Source organism: Numida meleagris, chromosome 18 (assembly GCF_002078875.1).
Source record: "Numida meleagris isolate 19003 breed g44 Domestic line chromosome 18, NumMel1.0, whole genome shotgun sequence".
Lineage (NCBI taxonomy): Eukaryota > Metazoa > Chordata > Aves > Galliformes > Numididae > Numida > Numida meleagris.
The window spans coordinates 5263573-5284151 of record NC_034426.1 but is presented as its reverse complement, the minus strand read 5'-3'; the positions used below and the strand labels follow the sequence as shown (position 1 = coordinate 5284151).

The 20579-nt window shown below is 45.5% G+C and overlaps 1 protein-coding gene across 1 annotated transcript; it reads right to left on the bottom strand.

Moving 5' to 3' along the window:
- Window positions 418-20571, bottom strand: YWHAE (tyrosine 3-monooxygenase/tryptophan 5-monooxygenase activation protein epsilon). The gene is made up of 6 exons (XM_021415471.1): window positions 20362-20571; window positions 11400-11599; window positions 6739-6845; window positions 5847-6053; window positions 4976-5112; window positions 418-1371 (listed from the first exon to the last, which is right to left on the bottom strand). The coding sequence occupies exons 1-6, from the start codon at window positions 20423-20425 to the stop codon at window positions 1319-1321; spliced, it is 768 nt and encodes a 255-aa protein (XP_021271146.1). The 5' UTR covers window positions 20426-20571; the 3' UTR covers window positions 418-1318.

Sequence of the window (20579 nt, the reverse complement as noted above, 5' to 3'; positions counted from 1 at the left end):
CTGCTGAACCTCCGAGGTTCCCTCCTGGGAATATTCCTGCTGCCCTCTTCCATACAGAGCAATTGATCCCACAATGACTTCCAGGGCTTCAGCCACACAGATCAGACACTACAGTAACACGTTTCCCTCCTCCCCCTCCACTCAACTGCACTGGAAGAGTCGCCCTGTAGAGGCAAGCAAGAGAAACGTGCCCAGCTCTTTGTGCACCGAGTTAGAAGAGAACCTGAGCACGTGGTGTGGGAAAGCTCCGGCTCCAGCTCCCTCAGCAGCTGTAAGTCTCAGCTTCCTTTATCTCACAGGAGGAAACAGCGCTGTTACTCTTCTCTCCCTCTCTCTGCCCCCTCCAAATGTTCCTGTTCAAAGCAACAGAGCAAGTTTATTCTCGCTGAAGCAATATAAAAGAAAGTCATAGTAGTATTTGGCATTTTTAATTTAGGTTTGTTTTATTTAAGTTTAATGTTAATTCCATGCTGTGTTTCAGTAAGAACAATACAGATTCTGTATCTGTGGCTCCAGTCAGATATCCAGTAGTACAAATTAGCTTCAAGTTACACATACTGAACAAAAGAGGTTGAGCGAGCGAAGGGAGATGGGGAGGGGGGAGGGAGAAAAGAAAAAATATTGAACACGCATGCAGGCTTATCAATGCCACCTTCAATGCTAACCTGCTTTGAGGAAAAGTAAAGAGTAGGCAAGAATGAGCAGCCACGGATTGTTGAACTGTTACCAGCACCATGTTTTTCAGCAACATTTCAGCAGTTTGGAAGGTTTTTTTTTTTTTTTTTTTTTTTTTCTTAATTACAGTAACCCCACTACAATATTACGTCCCAATGCGACCTGTAACTTCAAGCTAAACATCCAATTAAGTTTAAACATTGGTATAAAATTCAGTTTCAACAGTTATAAAAAAAAAGAAAAGAAAAATGCCACCACATGCATGCTACCTCGTGATAAGGAATCTCTCCCCTACAAGTCTAACAGCCTCCAGGTGTCACATCCACTTCTAATGGCCACCTCACCACAGCTGGCAGGAGACAACACAGTAATGCTGAAACAGCCTTGACGCAGTCCTGTTAGTGTCTTAAAGAACCTAAAAGCTGGCACCAGTAAAATCCACAGAAATTCACTCTTGCCTTTAAGAACTTTTAAACTGTGTAAAAAAAAAAAAATAAAAATAAAGAAACCCAACAGGGCAGGAACCTAAATTCTGAGACCCAATGTAAAAGTCAGATTTGGTGGTTCTCAGAGTGACACTGAGGGTTTTTGTGGGGAGGGGGGAGGGTGGTCAGAGATGGGTTCTCTTGTTGGCCTTTGTGTCTCACTGGTTTTCATCTTCCACATCCTGCAGCGCTTCTTTATTCTGTTCTTCACCTACGGAAGCGTTTAAAAGGAAGGAAGAGGTTAGCTTCTGAAAACGAGACCTGAGGAAAGCCTTGCCAAGCAGCTCTAAGATTAATCGTTCCATGCAGTTACACGCTCGCTCACGCTTGCACAAATGACACACGCCCGTAACAGCCCGATCTGGAGCGAAGCGCTTCCATGGAGTTAAGCCTTGGAACCAGCTGCTCACACCTCAGACCAACAAACTGCAGCGCACGCCGTTACAACACACACTGCTGCAATGCCAAACCACCAGCCCCCAGCCCTCACAGCTGAGGCTGTGCTGTGATCAGCCCTGCTGGCCAGCTGGCCAGCAGGGCTGATCACAGCACAGCCTCAGCTGTCAGGACAAAACCAACCCATGGCTGTGGGTCCACGTCCCTGGCTCAGTGCTCACCTTCCTAAGGAATCTCACCGCTACTCCAGAGATCACAAGGACATGTAACCACGAACTGCACACCAAAAGCACTGAAGAATGTCAGTAGCTCTTCCTGTCCGAGTTCACCCAATCCCAGCAACTGCAACTGACTGCAGTCAGGTTTACAGGATTGCACCCGGGCGTGCGAATGCCCTTCCCTGCTGCAAAATCCAACGGGACAAGCCACCCTAGGCTCGAGGTTACTAAGAACGCTTCGTGGAAATTCACATCTCTTGAGAAGCAGCCGGCTTGGATCTACCCAGCCAGGCTGCAGCATGCAGTGCAATGGAAGCCCACCCCAAGGACTCAGGCAGGAGGCGTTCTGCTGCACTGCAGCTGCTGGGGGAGGTGCATGCAATGCCTCCTGCACAGCTCTGCCCGAGCTCTGCTACAATAGGGAGAAGTTACCACACTTCAGCTCGCGCCATACTACATGCAACATTAAGCTAACTGACAGGAAACTGAACAAATGCTTTCTTCGCTATCATCCTCAGCCAAGTGACGCGGCACTGTCCTAAAGGCAAATAAACAACAGCTATCCAAAAATGTAATTTGCAGTAAAATCCACTCAGATGAGACTGATGACTTTCAGCACGTTATCAGAATGCCTGCTCAGAGCATGCCCAGATTCAGCATTACCGCCAGGTGCAAGGCAAGGTGGATTTTGGAAGAGGTGGCCTAGGAACACAGGCTACATGACGTTCAACAACAACATAATTGACACTCAGAAAAACAGTTTAAATGAAGAACGCCAAGGCCCTAACTGAGGAAGATGATCACAAGATCTGAGCATGCTCTAGCCAATGCACGTAAGCAAATACTCCTGTAACAGGCAGTAGTGGAATTACTTTTCATGCCTAAATATTCTTAATATCCATCCAGGTATGCAGCTCAACCCCCAAACGCTGGGGTTACGTTGGAACTCAGTTACACACATCAGACCTGGGCAACAGGTCACAGATGAGGAGAACATCGCTTAGCCCTGGAATGGAGCCCAAGATACAAGCAGTTCATCAGCAGCAAAACAGTGACAGAGGCAAGCATGATTAGTGATCAGAGGAAAACTGACGCTGAGAAGTTCATTGAGCCATGACAAGGACTTACAAAGTAGACTTTTTAGGAAAAGAACAGTTGGACTTTCCTTTAGGAATCTATACAGCAGGAAAGAAGGGGAAAATAGGAATCATATGAAGACGACATTACAAGCATGGAAGTAAACTGAACAGCTTGTCTACAACAGGGTTAAGACGCGCTACATGAGATGAGAAGGTGCAGCAGTGAATAATACCCCAGTTCAGAAAGTCTCTACAATCCTGAATCCAAAGGCAGGCAAAATGAGCAACCATCTTTCTTCAAGTCACCACCACCCCTCAGCGGTGACCACCTTTCTGAATGCCACAGTTCATTTTTGCCTATACTCAAAGGCTCAAGCCCATTTTGGGATACTGAGTTCTGGAAGTAACTGCTTCAAATGCACTCAGTGCATCTAGTGCAAGCCATCAGGAAAAAGCAGCTTTGCAGCTGTGTGTGTACACATCCCTCAAACATTGTATTCTTTGGGAACTTGAGCTGCAGAACAGTTTTAAGCAGTTCTGCATTATTTTCAGCTTTGTAATCACTGTCCTGCTAGAATGCATCATGAACACTAACTACGCTATTCTGAAATACATCAGCAACAACAAACATTGGTTTTCTATGCTACAGAGCCAGTGATGATATGAGACATCTGAATGTGGATTATGCAAAAAGGTACATGAAGAGCCTCTGCAAACAGTCTTGTTAAACTCTGTGATATGAAATGAAATGTCAGACAGCTCATGTGCAAGCAAAGGTTGCTTCTGGAAGATGTTCCAATGTACTACCTTGCATCAGCCATCCAGCCTTGTTACATGCTGAAATGCCTTTCCCAATGCCACAGCAAGGAAGGCATCTAACAACACGGCAGTGTTCAGAGCAGTGTCTGTACAGACCCACCCAGGGTACATATCAGCCCAAAGGAACTGGGGTAACGTTTTAACTGTAGCATCCAATATCCATGACCCCAAGCCAAGGCCAACTCACGAGCTAGAAGCAATCGAGGAACAATGTTTCCTTAAACCAAAACCAACCACCCCACTGCCCGCATGGTAAGAGGCAACAAGTCAGCAATGCTACAGCTGCTTTCAGAGGGCACTACATGGATACAATACTGAAAGGAGAAGTTACCTGACTACCACCATCCTACCAGTAGTGTCTTACATAAGCATCCCACATCTTTAATCATGTATCTAGAGTCAAGCTGGAATGTTGTTTCAGACCTCTGACTATTTAAGTGTGTAATATACTTTAAACAGGACTCACGTTCTTCTCTTCAGGTAAAAGAGAAAACAGCTTTTAAGAAAGCTTCTTTCCAGAACATTTTTTTTTTTTAAATACACAAGTTTTATCTTTCTAGATAGAAATATGTTAAAACTGCTAGTAATGAGACAAGGCAAACAAAGCAATTTACACTTGGCACTGTATGCAGGAGTCCAAGAGGAAACAGCCTCCTTAGAGCACCAGAAGCTGCCCTTATTTAAATAACCAGAGCTCAGCAAGCAGCAATCCCTGCCCTGCCCTCACACTGCTGGGGACAGGCTCAGTCTCTGCTCTGGCAATACCCATTCTGGAGTCAAGACAATCTGCTGGGAGAGCTTAAAGGAAAAGCTTTTCCAACACCTGAAGTAACAAATCTAGACTTCTCCAAGCGTTCACTTTCTGACCTGTGACAAAGTATTTTTTACTAAATCCCTCTCCTCTTTATATTCAATAAAGACAGCGGGGCTGCTCGAACGTGAAGGGATTGCTGCGATGGCAGCGAGTCTTCTACCTTAAGACCAACAGGAATATTACGAGTGACCTGGGAGAAGGGAACCAGACCATTCACAATACTTCCTCCTGCTCTGGAAATTCACATCTGGTTGAAAGGGGAACTGCAAGACCAACACAACCAGCCCCTAAAGAAAAAGGCTCATTAAGCCACTGCTTGAAATAATCACCCATGTTTACAATGTTCCTAATCTCACACCTTTCCATGTGAAGCTGAAAAGGATTTGCTGGTGGTGCTTTTACTGCTGCTGTTCATGATCTAAATATCCGTGCTTTCTTTTCTGGGCAGGAATCGAGAGACAGCAGCATTTCAGAGCTGAGCTCACTTACCATCACCCTGCATGTCTGAAGTCCATAGTGTCAGGTTATCACGTAACAACTGCATGATAAGTGTAGAGTCCTTATAGCTTTCTTCACTCAGCGTATCCAGTTCTGCAATAGCATCATCGAAAGCTGCTTTCGCCAACCTGCAAGCACAGAATAAATCCAATTTAAAATAAACAGGAAAGAACTCCAAAGCCTACACACTGAACCTATTTCTAGCTGGCTATAGGACAACCACAGCCTCTATGAATGTTTTCCTTCAAAAACTGACTACTTTGTGTGCCTTAGAACACTAGCAGCTCAAGAATGTGCGTTTCCCTGAACATTCCTACATTCTGCAGTGCTGCTGTTTGCTAAAAGCTTTACAAAAGTGTTCACATAACCTGCAATGACAGGAATGAAAAACTATTTGCTTTATTCCTCATTTTTATGCCCATCCAAGCTAAATCCTTAAAGCCAGATGAGGTCATAATTCTACAGATGTCACCAATTTCTGTGACCACGGCCTCTCATACCTTGTGTAAGACTTGTGTAAGAGCCAACAGCATGAGAGGCAAGTTCAATTACCTCACACTTCTTGCAGGATAAGGCCACGCACACAGTTAGCATGCAGGCTGTCAAGCTGCCATTGGTTCACTCATCTGAAGATAACGTTGTTCTGCTTCTCACATAATCTACTCCCAGATAAACAAATGCATACGGGCTCAAAAAGAACAGAAAAAAAAGCTGAAAGCTTTTCCATTGACTTAACCTCAAACCAAGCAAGAAAGAAGCCAACCCAGTGTTCTTCATTGAGTTAAAAGACACCAGAGCCAACTGGGAATCACATTCAGCTTGTGGAGTATTCACATAAAATCCCCCCCATCTTCTCAGTCACCTGCAGGCACGATCAGGAGAATTAAGAATTTCATAGTAGAATACAGAGAAGTTGAGGGCAAGTCCTAGGCGGATAGGATGTGTTGGCGGGAGTTCTGTCATTGCAATATCACTAGCAGCCTTGTAAGCCACCAAGCTGTTCTCTGCAGCCTCCTTCCTGTCATTCCCTGTGGCAAACTCAGCCAGATACCTATGGTAGTCCCCCTTCCTGAAAGCAAGAACAGAACAAACGAGAAGTCATTAGTCCTTACCTCCACACCAGCCACAAAAAACACTTAGCACCAAAATTCATTTTATGTATTTAAACATTAAGGGACTTCACAGCTGAATTACTGACAACAGTGCCTCAGTACTTAAGTGAGTTTCAAACCACTGAGCAGGGAAAAGTTTGTATTTAATTTGTTGCACTGATACAGGAAATCATAGTACTGGCTTCCCCATTACCCACCCGTGCCTCTGTACAAGCATGCCTCACCTCACCTCACGGATTTTTATTATTTTTTTTAAGCCTGCAACAATACAGATACCTCAAATAGAGGGGATTGCTTAAAGACAAGGATTGCATGATCACAGCTCGTAGAAGAAAACACTAAAGCAGAGATGAGATCCCTGTATTATCTCAAAGAGAATGGTTGGTACATTTAAAACCTGCACAACAGCTCATCTGAAGCCCTGACCATCTTATCTGAACTGGCCTCTCAAACTCCTGTCTGACACAAACACCCCAAATGCAGACAAAAAGGGATATTCATTACACGTAACTGAACTGCCCTCTTCTAGAAACAAACTTCTGCCCCTGACTGTGCAGAAAAAACATCCATGTCTAGCTACTGTATTCTTATTATCTATCTCAGCCGCAGCATCAAGTCCTCGCCCCACATGGCAACACTTACATTTTGTAATAGAAAACCTTGGACTCGCCAGTGTTAGCTGCTGGAATGAGGTGTTTGTCCAGTACATCCAGAATGTCACAACAGATTAACTTCAGTTCAGTCTCAACCTAGAAAGAAAAATAACCACAGTGAGGCAACGTTAGCAAAGAAGACTAGGAGGCTGTTTCAAAAGCAACATCAAACAGGTGACAAAAATCCAAGGAGGGGGAAGACAAGAAAAAAAACAGAACAAAAGATTCAGCTGCCCACAGGTACATGAAGCAAAAACAGCACGGGGTAATTAGCTGGGACACAGAGAGGCAAGGACTGATGTGTGACGAAATGCATAACTGTATAATGGAACTTCAAATTCCCTGGAAAACATCTTGCTAGACAGTTGCATTAAGTCAGTCTCAGCATATAATTCCTTACTGCGAGACTTGCACAACCAATGCCTCCCATTTTTGATGCTGGAAGGTTGCCCTAAAGTGGTAATGCTGAAGGGGAACAATTGGAATGCAGTTAAGAGAGGTCAGCTCAACTCTGTTTCATCCTCAGGGTTAAGCTACACATTCACAACAGGTTTTCACTGCCCACGTGGGACACACACTCTAACAGAAGAGCCCTGGGACAAAAATCATGTAATTACACATCAAAAATGTCACAGACAGAAGAAAAAAGTCTGGAAAAAATACACAACTTCAGAAGCAGGCAATAAAAAATGCAAAGCACAGCAGAAACCATAAACACTAACAGCAAGGTCAGCAACAAAAGAAATCCAATATATAAAGCTGCATATGAGATTTTAATGCCAAAGTTGGAAATAGTCAACATCACTTTTTTTTCCCCCTTGTTTTTAATGTAAAGCAAGGTTTATAAAGGTTGGTTTCTACCGTAGGAAGCGTCACACCTGAAAGCAAAGGAACTAAGAACCTTCAAGGAAAGAAACAACCTAAAAACTGTCTCTGCACATCAGCCTTGCCCAAAACAGACTTGCTCCAAGCACTCCTCAGCACTCCCAGTAGGAGGGGTTGGCTAAGAGCACAGCAACCCACTGCTGCTCTCCCACATTTAGCGGGCACTTCCATAGTAACAGCCAGAGACAACTCTGGCTCAAGCCACTGCTCGGTTTCAAGAGGATTTCAAGGGAAGGCATCAACATCAGCTTCAGCAGAACTCCCCTGGTCAGCTCAGCACCCTTCTCATCCCTCCACCCACAGTTTTCTTTCACGTAGCAATGCTCTTCTCAGGCAGTATCACTACACAGCTCCCCCGCCACCACGGTTCCTACCCACACCTGGCCTGGAGAGCTGTTACACTGCCCATCTAGAAGCTGTTAAACCAGCACATTCCAATCTGTACCAAGTTACTGAACGGATATGGAAAAGCTCCTTTAGGGAAAGGAATCTACAGCAAACATCATATGCAAATAACGTCGGGATGCCCTAACACTGAAGTGGAGAGTTGCATGCTATACTTAGTTATGTGACAAATGCTTAAGGAAGTTGTTGAAATATGGTCACTTGGATCTACTTCATATATTCTTGTGCTACAAAAGCTATAAAACCTTTGCCAGCAGTCAGTTCCTGCAAACTTCTTTCCTCTTGATCCTCTTTCTCAATGACTTCTTTTGCAGAGAGATCTTCAGCAAAACTGCAAAGAATTAAATCAGTTTCGAATCCTCTTTTGTTAAACCATACATGTACAAAGTCCCATTTAATCTCAGACCTTTTTCAGCCGTGCTTCAGGGATCACTCACACGAGTTACCAGCCATCAGCTGCTGACCAGGGCAACGCATATACCCTGATCAGGCTTAACTTAAAGATTTCATACAAACTAAGTTAAGAAAAAAAAAAAAAAAAAAGAAAGAAAACCTCCACCCCCACCCCACAGACATCCCCCAAGATCCTAAGAGGTCTTTTACAAAAAGGATCTTCTTTTGACAGACCGGATCACTGAGCTCTGCAAAGCAGCAAAGCCAGCACAGGAGCCCACACTAAGCTTGCTCTGACCACCCAGAACAGGTAATTCTATGGCTCAAAATACGACACGTGCAACTACAGGCTCTGACCAGCAAGGAGAGATGGCTCATCCTCGTTTGTGTGGAGCACTCCCTGCAATCTCTGCTTTAGTGGCAGTGCTGGTTTAAGGAGATTTCAGGTTGTGTTCTCAGCTCTGCAGGTACAGAGCCCTGTAAACCACCTGGTGACCCAAATAAAGGAACTTACTGGAAGCCACCAGGAGATTGGGGCCTGCACTAGTTCCTTGACCTATTTCAGGATTTAGCCCACAGAAGAGCTGTGATGCACCATGTGCTGGGATGCACCATGAAAGCAGAACAACAGGCAGCAGTTGCTGAAGCCTGTGAGCTCCCTTCCTCCTTGTGCCCCTGAAAGATAAAGAGCATGCCAACACACAGCCTGATGCGTAGGCGATGTATGAAGAGGTGAAGGCAGCCCTGCAGCTTCCCCAAAACACACCCAGCTCATTAGGTACCAGAAACACACGTAGATACAGACCTGAAGAGGAAGGTGAACATTTGTCCTATGCTATTAGTGAAGGGATTTGGTCTTACAGCAAGGATGTGAGCCGCATCATGTGCAAACATGCACAGCTTCATCCGCTCAAGGACGAGCTAAGAAAGCCTGCGTTCTCACCTACAGAGAGGCAGACAAAGGAGAAGCCAGGAGCTCCAATTCTGCACATCCAAGTGGCCACATGACCAAAAAAAGCAGGAATCCCATAGGCAGCATTTTCCCCACACAGCCACACACGTTCTGCTACATCTGTCTTAACATGTCTCACACAGCACAATCACCCCTTGAGATCTGTCCCAAGTCATCCTGGCTAGTAACTTGAAGTCTATGGAGTTTGAATGTGACCAAAACGTGTTAAATCATAATAAATACCAATACAGACAAAAAATGTCAACTGCTTGCACACAAACTACATCTTTTATTTCAATGCAAGCAGTAGTTTCTAGCGGTGTGAACCCACCTCTGTTCTGGTGGAGAGGAGAGGTTTCCTCCACAGACAGTGCTCTTCTCCACTCCCAGTAATTTAAACTTGGCCTGCCAGTCCCCAAACAAGCACTTGTTTCTTCCCTTCTCCTTCCTCAGAGACTTGAATGTTGTTAAGAGATCCTTCCCATGCTTGCAACTTACAATGAGAAACGCAATGGCAGTTTGTATTTGTTGACCTGGGAGGTAGTAAGCAAAATAACCCCAACTCCCCAGACCTCATCCACTCCCACAAGCACCGAGTACGACAGCAGGGCAGCTCTGCTGCAGCTCTCATGTCAGCAGCAAAAGAGAGAAGCTGCACCCAAACCTCTGTGTACGTTCTTTAGGCCCTTATCGCCCAAATTCTGTCTTGACAAACCCATTAACACCCTCCACGTATCAGATCAAGTCTTGCAGTAGCTACAAATAGGATGTGGGCTTCAGCTACAGCCGATATCACAAACCTGTAGGAGCACTCAGGCTAGGCAGGCAGCCATCTGCTCGTTCTTCAGCAGGGAAATGCATTCCTGTGTTCCCCACAGCGTTCTTCCACCTAAAGCCTGCAGCACCTGAAGGACCTGGAAGGCTATTCCCTTGAAGAATTTCACAGCTGGAGGTACTGGTGCATGGCAGTGCATTCTGTGCAGCCTGTACATTTATCTCAATACACTACTTTGAGGACTGTATACATGTGTTTTTCTTGCTCACCAGTCTGTTCTGCTCAGCACTTGCTCTCTTTCAAGAGAGATACAGAACACTGTATTTTACAGTCCTTTCAGAGACAATGAAAAGAAGTCTTTTCACTATTAAAGGACCTCTGGCTAAAGATAGTAATTGCTCACAAAACGTTAAGCAAAAAAACTAAAACAACACAACTTGGAAGCATGAAGTATAAGACAAATGATCCTGTCTTAATTTATATGCTCTGCTAGGAAGATTTTAGATACCCATCAAGAAATGGTATTTGGGACTGTATGTAACTGGCAGAGCTTCATCCCATCAGCATGCCAGCATAAAATTAGAAACTCAGAACTTGAACAATTCCATGGAGCAAACGAAATGCTATGAGTCAAAAGAAAGCAGTCCAGAGCCATTCTTCAGAAGAGTTCCAAGCCAACATCGTTTCCATTGGCACTTTATGAATCAGTGCCAGGTGCTTAAAAGAGACGCTCATCTCTTTCTCTGGAAGTGAAGATATGAACCAGGGAGGCACTTATCCTTAAACGAAGGATTTGAAGCCTCTGCAGAAATGCGTAGGATTTCAGTACTATAGGAGACGTCTGCTCCACATTAAACCTCTCTTAAGGAAGCCAGGGTTGAGGGCAGGGGGGAGGGAGGAACAGCTCACAGCTCACTGTTCTAATAGCCGACGGTTTCATTAGCCCTCGCTGATGAAGGGCGAAGCTCGCTCCAAGTTCTCCATTTTAGGTAAAGCTGCACAGGCTGACTAGACTCACCATTAAGTTATTTCCATCTATTCTTCCCCCCTTTCTGAAGGGAGAAAACAGTAAGGCCCTAGAGCTCATTACACATCCAAGTTTCACAGTTGAGATGACCACGATATCTTAACATTCCCTGTTCCTAGGAATATGGGAGTGCTTGAACTTCAGGGTAACAAAGCCAGAGTGCAGATCTCGTTACCTAAATGGTGCTGTGGCACAGCACCAACTACATCTTACCATTTGCCGATATTCCCGAATCATTTTTAATTTATCTTCTCCTCCTTTGTTTTCTTCTTTCTGTTCAATGCTGCTGATTATTCTCCAGGAAGCTCTTCTGGCTCCAATCACGTTTTTATATGCAACAGAAAGCAGGTTCCTTTCTTCCACTGTCAACTCCACATCCATTCCAGCCACTTTCTTCATTGATTCAACCATTTCTAGGAAGAAAAGGTCAGGCAGTCATTCTCAACATTTAAGCATCTTTCAAACCATTCAAGAGAAGCTGCACGTTAATGATAACTTGTCAGAACAGGCTCCCTCCTCCTTTCCCACAGTTACACCTTGCTTTTAGACAGCAGTGCTCCAAACAAGTCAGTGAGCACGTACACAAAGGAACTACCTGATGTTCTTTTAAATGCATTTGACAGGGGTACCCAAAACATTCCTTAAGACAGTTTGAGACAAACAAAACCAATTTAGCAGTAAGGACTTTTTTTTCTTTAATACAGTGGAGTTATCAGTACAATCCTACCAGAATGTTCTTAGTGCTCCAGAAAAGGCAGTGAAAATGCAGAAACACACGATGACTACGAGCTGGCTTTCAGCACAACAGGGACAGACTGAATTACAGAACACACCACTGATTTGCCAGTCATCACACAGCACATTATGATAATTAACCAAAAAATAAGATCCCGATTTGAGTAGATGCAGAAAAGCAAGAACAGAGCCATTAGAGAAGCAAGCCGAAGTTCCAAGAGGAAACCACCAGAAGAAAAATTAACTGCTTGGAGAAGTGACACAGGAGTGCTCCTGAGGATAAGCAGAGCAGCAGCACCTAGCTGCGCCAAGCAACTGTTTGCACTGGAAAAATAACACACAAAATGTAATTGGTATTTATAGCTTAAACCATTTAAAAAAGACTTCCAAACCTCAGGTGAAAAAAATGATTACTAAATATAGTTTTTCTGTATCCAAGTGAAAGTAAAAGCCTGAATTACTTAAGGAAGGCTTTAATCCTTTCATTACCCGATCACATTATGATTTCCTACGCCATAGTAGAAAAATAAAGGCTGAAATTATTACATATATGTTAAGAGAGCCTAGACTGAGATGCCCAGAAGCCTTCAGTTACACCCTGCCCAAGAGTGCTTCAGTTCATTCACCCTTTACCTTTCAGCTTCTAGAAGGTGAGAACCCCATGGACAGGAAAGCTACTGGTGAGTGAGACCGAGCCCCCAGCAGGGCCCTAGCCCTACCTGTCCTGCATGTTCGTCCTCCCCTATCGTTCTACCTTCATATCTTCTGCTGTATAATGGCAGTAAGTAAGAAGATGCAAGCAAATCTGAACTGTCATTCCCTCCCCCCTCCTTCCCCTCCCCCCACAGCCTCGATTTCCTCCCTTGCAGGAGCTGCTATCAGTCTCCAGCAGGTTGCCACACACGCAGGACGATTTAACAGAGGCTCTGCTCTCATCAGGAGAAAAAACACCCCTACCTCTGCTGGTACGTTCTGCTGCTCCAGCTCATGAAGTAAGGAAACAAAAATGAGACAATATGTTCAGAACACCCTACTGTTTCAAAATTAACTCCTCCTGATGAAGATTTCAAGAAGTCATTCTAAACCACTCTTAGATATACTTAATGTAAGCATGCAGTCTTGCCATTTAAACTAGCTAAGCTGAAAGCAATACTACATAGTTACAGTAAGCAACATAAACAGGGCAAGCTCTAGGATCTATTTCCTAAAGGATGACCCTACCATCCATTCCAATTATTTCAGAACTTGAATTTTTTTTAATTACGAGTTATGCCCTCAGATTTTGAGGCTCCTTATGCAGAGGTACATCCCAGATAGTCTGCCTGCCACGGCGCTGTGGAGGACAGCGAACACGAATGAAGACTGGCAGTCTCTACTAGCCAGGTATCTCTGCCAAGCTCCAGCAAGAGCCATATGGCTTGTATTTTAGCTTAATGTTTAACTGCTCTCAGATAAGAAAAGTAATTGAAACTGTACTACACCTTCAGCTTGAGATTAACCTGTAGCTGTGAACGTCCAGCCCTCCCTTCACTCGTTAGACAGAGAAGTTCATGAGCTGAAGAAATACCCTCTAGAAACTAAGGGCAGAAAATGGAGGAGGCAGTGATGCTGTACTCTTCAGCTACAAAGCTCATTTCCAGGCACCTACCACTGCTCTGAAGATCTTTGTTCTGACAGAACATGAGCACCACCCTTTAGCCAACATGCAAAGCTTTAGGCAGCACATCCCTGTATACACATGTAGGTAATTAACTGCTCCAGAACCATGAAGGTGAGAAACACGTACAGCAAGTTTCCGGGCTCTTCCGTCCTCCAAGAAGGACCAGGAGAGCACACCTGTATGTTCTCCAGTTGATAAAAAAAAAAAGCAGCCTCATTCTAGACATATTCTACACAAAGACACGTATGCCCACAAGCAGAACAAGTACTTTAGATTCTAGGTGCAGCTTCACCTTTCCGGAAGATCCTACGCAGAGATGAAAAGCTTGGAGACTGCTCATGACAAAGTACAAGTCTCCGATTACATCCCAGTAAGAAGGATTACGGCAGCAATGACGACTCACTGCACACACCATCTGAAGCTGCTAACGCTGCATTAAAGAAAAAGTAGCATTACACAGACTCCAAAAGAGCTCGTAATTAAGTGGTTAAGTTCCAGCCTCGTGGCTGTCACTGCGTTATACCGCTGTCACATTGTGCCACGATCAGAGCAGGAAATCCCCAAAGTACAGATTGAGAGGACAGGAGAATATTCTGGAGAATTCCAGACTTCTATCCTTCCCCAGACCTCTGCCGTGGGCTGTTTTTAAGAAGTATTACAACAAATGGACGTTTCTGACTAAGCAGGTAATACAGTTTACGTATTCTCATGGGGAAAAATAAAAGCACTGAAGCGAGGCACAACACTGCCTGCGCTTCTACAACAGCCCCCGCAAAACCAACGTGGGCACTATCAGCAACCTGCTCTGCAGCTGCAGCCTGCCAGGAGGACACACGGGGACACAGACACAGCCTGGGCAGCACAAAGGACTTGGGCTGAGGGCTACTGCTTAGGGTTACTACTGCAGGAGGCCTGAAGAACAGGAGGTAACAGCAAGGTGCGTGCCTTGGGGCTGGTCCTTCTGTTTTAAACAGGAGGGAGATTACAGCTTTAAGTCCTATAGCTACAGCCTTGGACAAGCCTGTAAGTCACAATGCAGCTTTCTAAGTCTCTTAAGCGTAACTACAGGTGTTCCACCTTTTCCAAAAGGTAAAGGAACAGCCAAAACTAAAGTTTTAAACGCTGAAGGCGCATCCACTTCATTAAAAAAGAAAATAATATATATTAAGTCAAAGGAATTGGTCTAGAACACAGTTCCTTGAAAGCACGACAGGGGAAAAAGAACAATACAACCCAGTCCTGTAGTTCCATGGGAGGACTGCAATCCATCACACAAAGCAGAGAAGCCTCCAGAACACAACACGCTTGTGCAAGAAATAGAGCCCTCTGCTTTAAATGCTAATGGACCCATACAAAGCCACAAAGTTAATTTACTGTGCACTAAAAAAGTAATGGGGGAAGTTTACAAGTGTTGAGAAGCACAGCACTGATAACCATCTATTAGGGCACAAGCGATGAGGAAACATACAGAACAAAAGAATGAATGTCTCTTTATCAGGGGAAAAAAAAACAACACAAAACAGAGAGACACTCCAAGCATTTTCTGCTCTGGAACTGGGGCATCCCTGTGTAAGGAAAGGCAGCAGCCAGCATGCTGCACATTTTCTGGAAGAATTACAAGCTTTTCCAAAACAGAATGCAACACTTAAACAAGAGCAGAGCTTAGGAAGGAGTAGCACTGCGTATCAAACAACACCAGTATCAATCTGACAGCTTTATCGTTTATGCTACTCGGATTGAAAATACAAGTCTACGTTAGCAACAGAAATGGCAACTGAAACCACTTGGCCTGAGCATGGCTGGTGTGGGAAGATAATGCCTCTTCCTTAGCACATCTGGGCTCACCACAACCAGAATGGGGAGTAATGGAACGAACCAAACATGACCAGTAACAAGGCAGGACCCAAAATGCAGTACCTGATCCTCAACTCACATACATTCTCTCAGTTAAGATTTCATCAGCAGAAGCGAAGAGGCGGCTTTTAAGAAGCGTGCCAGCAGACGATAAAGGGGAACTGTTATTAATGCAACACTTCCAATTGCTCAAGAGCAATTATTTCATCAGAAAAAGAATGAGTGGTTCATAAATGCTATACTGAAGAGTATGGCTTTCCCTAAGTGCACATAATGCCCCACAAATCAACTCTGATGCTCTGAGCAAGTCAAGCACACAGACAAGGAGGACACGATGGATTCCGTCTACCTAGGTTTCCTCCAGGCATTTGCCAAGGCCCCTCAGCAAAGGCTCTTTGAGGAACTCTACTGCTATCAGATAGAAAGAGCCCTCTCATGGATAGACACTCGACTGAAAGACAGCAAACAGGGTATGAATACAGGCTCAGCACTCAGAGGGGAGCGAGCCCACCAGTGGAACCACACAGTGATCAGTGCTGGGAAGCATGCTAGCACTTGTAAGCGATCCAGAAAAAAAGAAAGAACATTCGACCCTAATTTAGTAGTCACAGCAAATTGCTAAGAGCAGTAAAGACCAAAGAGAGCAGGAGAAATAATGGCACAGATGTGTTCTCTATTAAGCGATGTGTAACCATGAGAACTACTGCCCATAGATTCCACTCTCCCCAGACACGCAGCCCTCCATCAGCTATCAGCAGGCACCATCCTATTCACTGCAGTGATCAGCTCCAAGTCCAAGCCAAGAGAAACAAAGGTTTTAACTGCTGGTGCACCCCAGACAATTCCAACCTTTGACTGTATGACTCTGGAACACACAGCTCTACAAAGCACTCTCCTGCTTTTATGCTCTTGAAGAAATAGATGGATCTAGGCCAAATAATCCAAGTAACTGTGGTATTTCCTGCACAGTCAATCCTACAGACTATCAACACCATTTCTAAGTCATTTGTACATCTTCAAGCTGGGAAGATGTAAAGGAAAAGAGGACCACTAATAACAAAAGAGTCAGTCTGAAAGCAGACACAGACAAACACAAGGACTGAGTCTCATCACGCATTTCAGTTTCATTGAGATCTGCTACTGAAGAGAGTCTCCTAATATGAGAGCTTAAGTAAATCAATGGCCACTAACCTAGTATCTGGTCTCCTTGCAGAGCACCAAGCCATCTGAGTTTGGATGCTCAACTCTTCTGAGTATCTCAGAAGTTTCAAGAAGGAAATTCTGGAAGGTCCTCTCACACAACTCTGTTGGGCAGAGGGCAGTGACACCCCTTAAATGCATTTACATTATTTACTTGAAAGAGGACCACTGCAAACTGAAAATAATGAACAACTTAATCATTAATCTATATCACCAATAAGAATTTGATTCTTCATCAAGCCGTAATTTCAAGTCCCTCCACTGTGAGCCAACTCATTCTACTGCAGGTCCAGACCTTGGACTCAGTGTACTGCAGCACACCTCACTGCCTTCAGAATGAGGATCTGTTTCCCTGGCAAAGAGTTTACAGCAACATGGGAGTCCCCAGTTGACGTGCTGTACTGGGAGTCTGGAGAGCTGTCAAATACCTTCTTCCCAGCTCTAAACTGACCTATACATAAAATTCCTAATAAAAAAAACCCTATTATCCTCACCTGCTATACCATGGGTAGATTTCAAATTACATACCTCAGGATCTGTGGCACAGAAGTGCTAGCAGGACTGGAGCATCCACAGTATTCACTCAGAGCTTACCTTCTACCCTAGCATGCTTCTCAATATGAACAGAAAGGTGCTACCCAGCTTCCGCAGTGGAGGATTAGTTTGGACTTTCAGCAGTCCTTGAGAACACACACACATGCAATCTCTTGATGTAATAAAGAGAAACATCAGTAAGGAAACTTCATAAACCAACACAATTTCACTTACTCCAGTTGTTTCTCAGAAAAGACGTATTATAATCGTATGTTATGCTATTAGTAACAGTCTTTGAAGGAACTGCAGGTAAGCATGATTTTTTCCTGAAGTAAGATTTGTCACCAAGCTTGCTCCAATACAAGGAAGCTTCCTGGCATTTTGTGATTTGTCATGACATGCCTAAGTAGATCTGTAAAGATAGTCAGACACCCAAAGCTCTTACTACCACTAGAGATCACAGCTTAAGCATTATTTACACTGCAAAAGCACCAAAGGAAGCTGTCCTCTTGATCTGGGCCAATATACTAAGGGCCATACAGACACAGGATTAGACTTCCAACAACTTGCAGGCACAGCTTGAGAGGCTTCAGAACTTAAGTGGGTCATGTAACTAAAAAAAAAACCCAAAAACTTGTTAGATGCCTACCACAGGAGCTGCCTTAAATGCCAGGGACCATGCCTATTCAAACCACACAGCACTGTGAGTTTCAGTGAGAAAGATGTGGCAGAATGTTACGCTATCCTAACATTAAACATTAAAAACTGGCATTTTACATTCACATTCAAGTCACAGAACATGTTTCTATCTCAGCATATTTGTAGACAGTACTTACCATCAGTGGTCAGTATCTTAGTTATTAACCGTTACCTTAACATCATGTATCTCAAAGAGAAAACTGAAGAACAAAACTGAGCATGACTTCACTTTCCCACACCATTTCATCCACACTGAGCACCCTGAGCAGAAATGCTGTATTTCATCTAAGTGAGAACAAAATATACTTTTCACTTTTTAATCGTTTCCAACTGAACAGGAATATGGAACTAGATGCTAAACCTGCACTGCAGTACATGTTTTTCCAGGTGAGGACATGAGAAAGAAGGATGCTTTTAGGACAGCTAGGAGAATCAAGGGGTGCACCTTAAACCTGGCGACCCAACTTGATGCCAACAAAAAGTCTAAAACCCACCATACTGCTTGAAACAGAAGAACTCTAAGGTTATCACTACCTCCTCAGTGATAACGTTCTCATTACCATTCAGAAGCAACACAGTGCAAGAAGCTCTCAAAGTTCTGACCCAGCCAATTCATTCTGCAAACATCTGTGAGAGCGCTGGGATGGAAAGCCCATGGAAAGCAGTGCCACACAAAGGCAATCTCTGCCGATCCTTTTTTTTTTTTTTGGTCAGGAAATCAGACAGTTTGTGCTGCAGATTTCTATCATGGGGTAGGGTCTGACTGCTTTCTAAAGAAGTGATTTACCATCTATCTAGGAAAGCATCAGGCAGTAATGCCTCAAAAGCTCCCAAAGATGATGTATCTTCTAGAATGCTGGTGAAGCATCCCAGCCTGGGGTTCCTCAAACCAATGCTTACTGCTGCACTGAGACTCATCCAGACCGGGTGGACAAACCCTCCCCCCCACACACAAAACCCAAACTCCAGCAACCTTGCTGGATTTGTGCTCTTTGTGGAAGATGGTGGCAGGGAGAACAATGCATCTTCCCATCTCACACTCCTAAAACAAAAACCCCACAAACCTACATCCCCCTCCTCCATCACTTGCACATACAGATGTGACACTCTGTGAACTGCACGTCCATCCCTCTATGGGAGAGAAGTCACTCCACAATACCTGGTTTGGGGGACATTTTTTTCCCCCTTTAGGACCCTACAGTTACAGCAAGGAGACTATGTGGCTCCTGTCACTCAGTGGAATTCTTATTCCTACCCCATTTCCTACAGGGACATTCATTGAAGACAGTCTTAATCACTCCTTCCTTGTTTTAGTTTCTGTTTCCTCCCCAAAGCGTCTATTTCTCAGACGTTCTGGAATCATGTTGCCAGAAGTTTTCTAAGCAGCAACTCAAAGAACAAAGCCTAATTCTCACCAACTGACTTCCCTGCTCCATGAAAATAGCGGCCAACTAAAGAACCCATGTATCTCCCTACTTCTAAATGAAACCTAACTGTACTCACACACTTCACATACACCGGTGTTTCCTTCACTTGAAGTGCATAAACACAGGTCTAAGGGCAGAAGTAACAATTCCAGATGGTTAACACCATCGAGAAAATTAAAGGTCCTCTCTCCTACAGGCAAGAAATGCACCTTGAAGGGAACAGGCACATGGCAGACATCTTGGGGGCAAGCCACCATCCAGGGCTGCGAGCTCCTTCCCACTGCCCCTTTTTTTCCCCCAGATATAAAGCGATCGGGCATAGAACACCAACTTCATAGGGTGAACGAGGAAAAAAAAACAAAGGGGAGAAAGTAAAACGGTCTGTACTGATTTCCAGCACGTAATGAAAGCATGTGCTCTTCCTTTAGGTAACGATGGGCAGTGCCAGACGGCTGCAAGGTGAGAGCTGTCTCTCTCCGGGTTCTCCGCGGGCAGCCATGCCTCCAACGGAAAACGAAGGGAGAGAAAGAGAAGCACCAGCCCCCTCCCTGGGGCCCCTCCAGCATCGCCTCCCGAGCGGCCGAGGGCCGGCACACACCTTCCGGAGAGCGCGGCGAGGGGCGTTGTCTGCGGCGAACCAACCTCAGCCCCACAGCGCCGAGCTCCGCGGGGCCCCGGCCGGAGGGAAGCACGGCCCGGGCCGGAGGGAGCCGCCCAAGCCAGCCCCATACGCCCGCCCGGCGCGGAGCGGCGGGGTCTCTTTGTCGGGCCCCCAGAGGCGGGGGCGGCTCCCCCTTCCCCCCCAGGACTCGCCCTTCGCGGCCGCCATTTTATTCCCGGCTTCTGCCGCCACCGCCCCCCGAAGCGGGCCACGCCCAGGCCGCGGCCGCCCGCTCATTCAGGGCCCCCCATCCCCAGCTCCGCGGCCCTCGGGGCGCTCCCCGTCGCCATTTTGTCGGCGCCCCCCTCCTCCGCCCCTGCCCCCCCTCCCCCGCCCAGCCGCCATTTTGTGGCCGCTCCCTCCCTCTCCCCTTGGCCTTGCACGGCCTTCCCGGCCGGCGCTCACCATCGTAGCGCTCAGCCTGCTCGGCCAACTTAGCCTGATAGACGAGGTCCTCCCGATCGTCCATGTCCTGCAGGCGGAGTGGCGTCGGGGAGTGTACGGGGCGGATGGAAGCCGATGAGTCTAGGGGGCTCAGCAGCTACCAGCTCGCTGCTCTCCGGGCAAATATGGCGGCAGCACCTCCTCCCGCTGCATCCGGGCACTTCCACAGCTGCGCGCAT

What these genes read in the sequence shown, in the direction of transcription:
- YWHAE (XM_021415471.1), bottom strand. Translation starts at nt 20,425, where the DNA reads ATGGACGATCGGGAGGACCTCGTCTATCAGGCTAAGTTGGCCGAGCAG. An exon ending in TTCGGGAATATCGGCAAATG is followed by an intron (nt 6,846 to 11,399) that starts GTAAGATGTAGT and finishes TTTTCTTTCTAG; the next exon opens with GTTGAGACTGAACTGAAGTT. An exon ending in TCTCCTGATCGTGCCTGCAG is followed by an intron (nt 5,113 to 5,846) that starts GTGACTGAGAAG and finishes CTGTGCTTGCAG; the next exon opens with GTTGGCGAAAGCAGCTTTCG.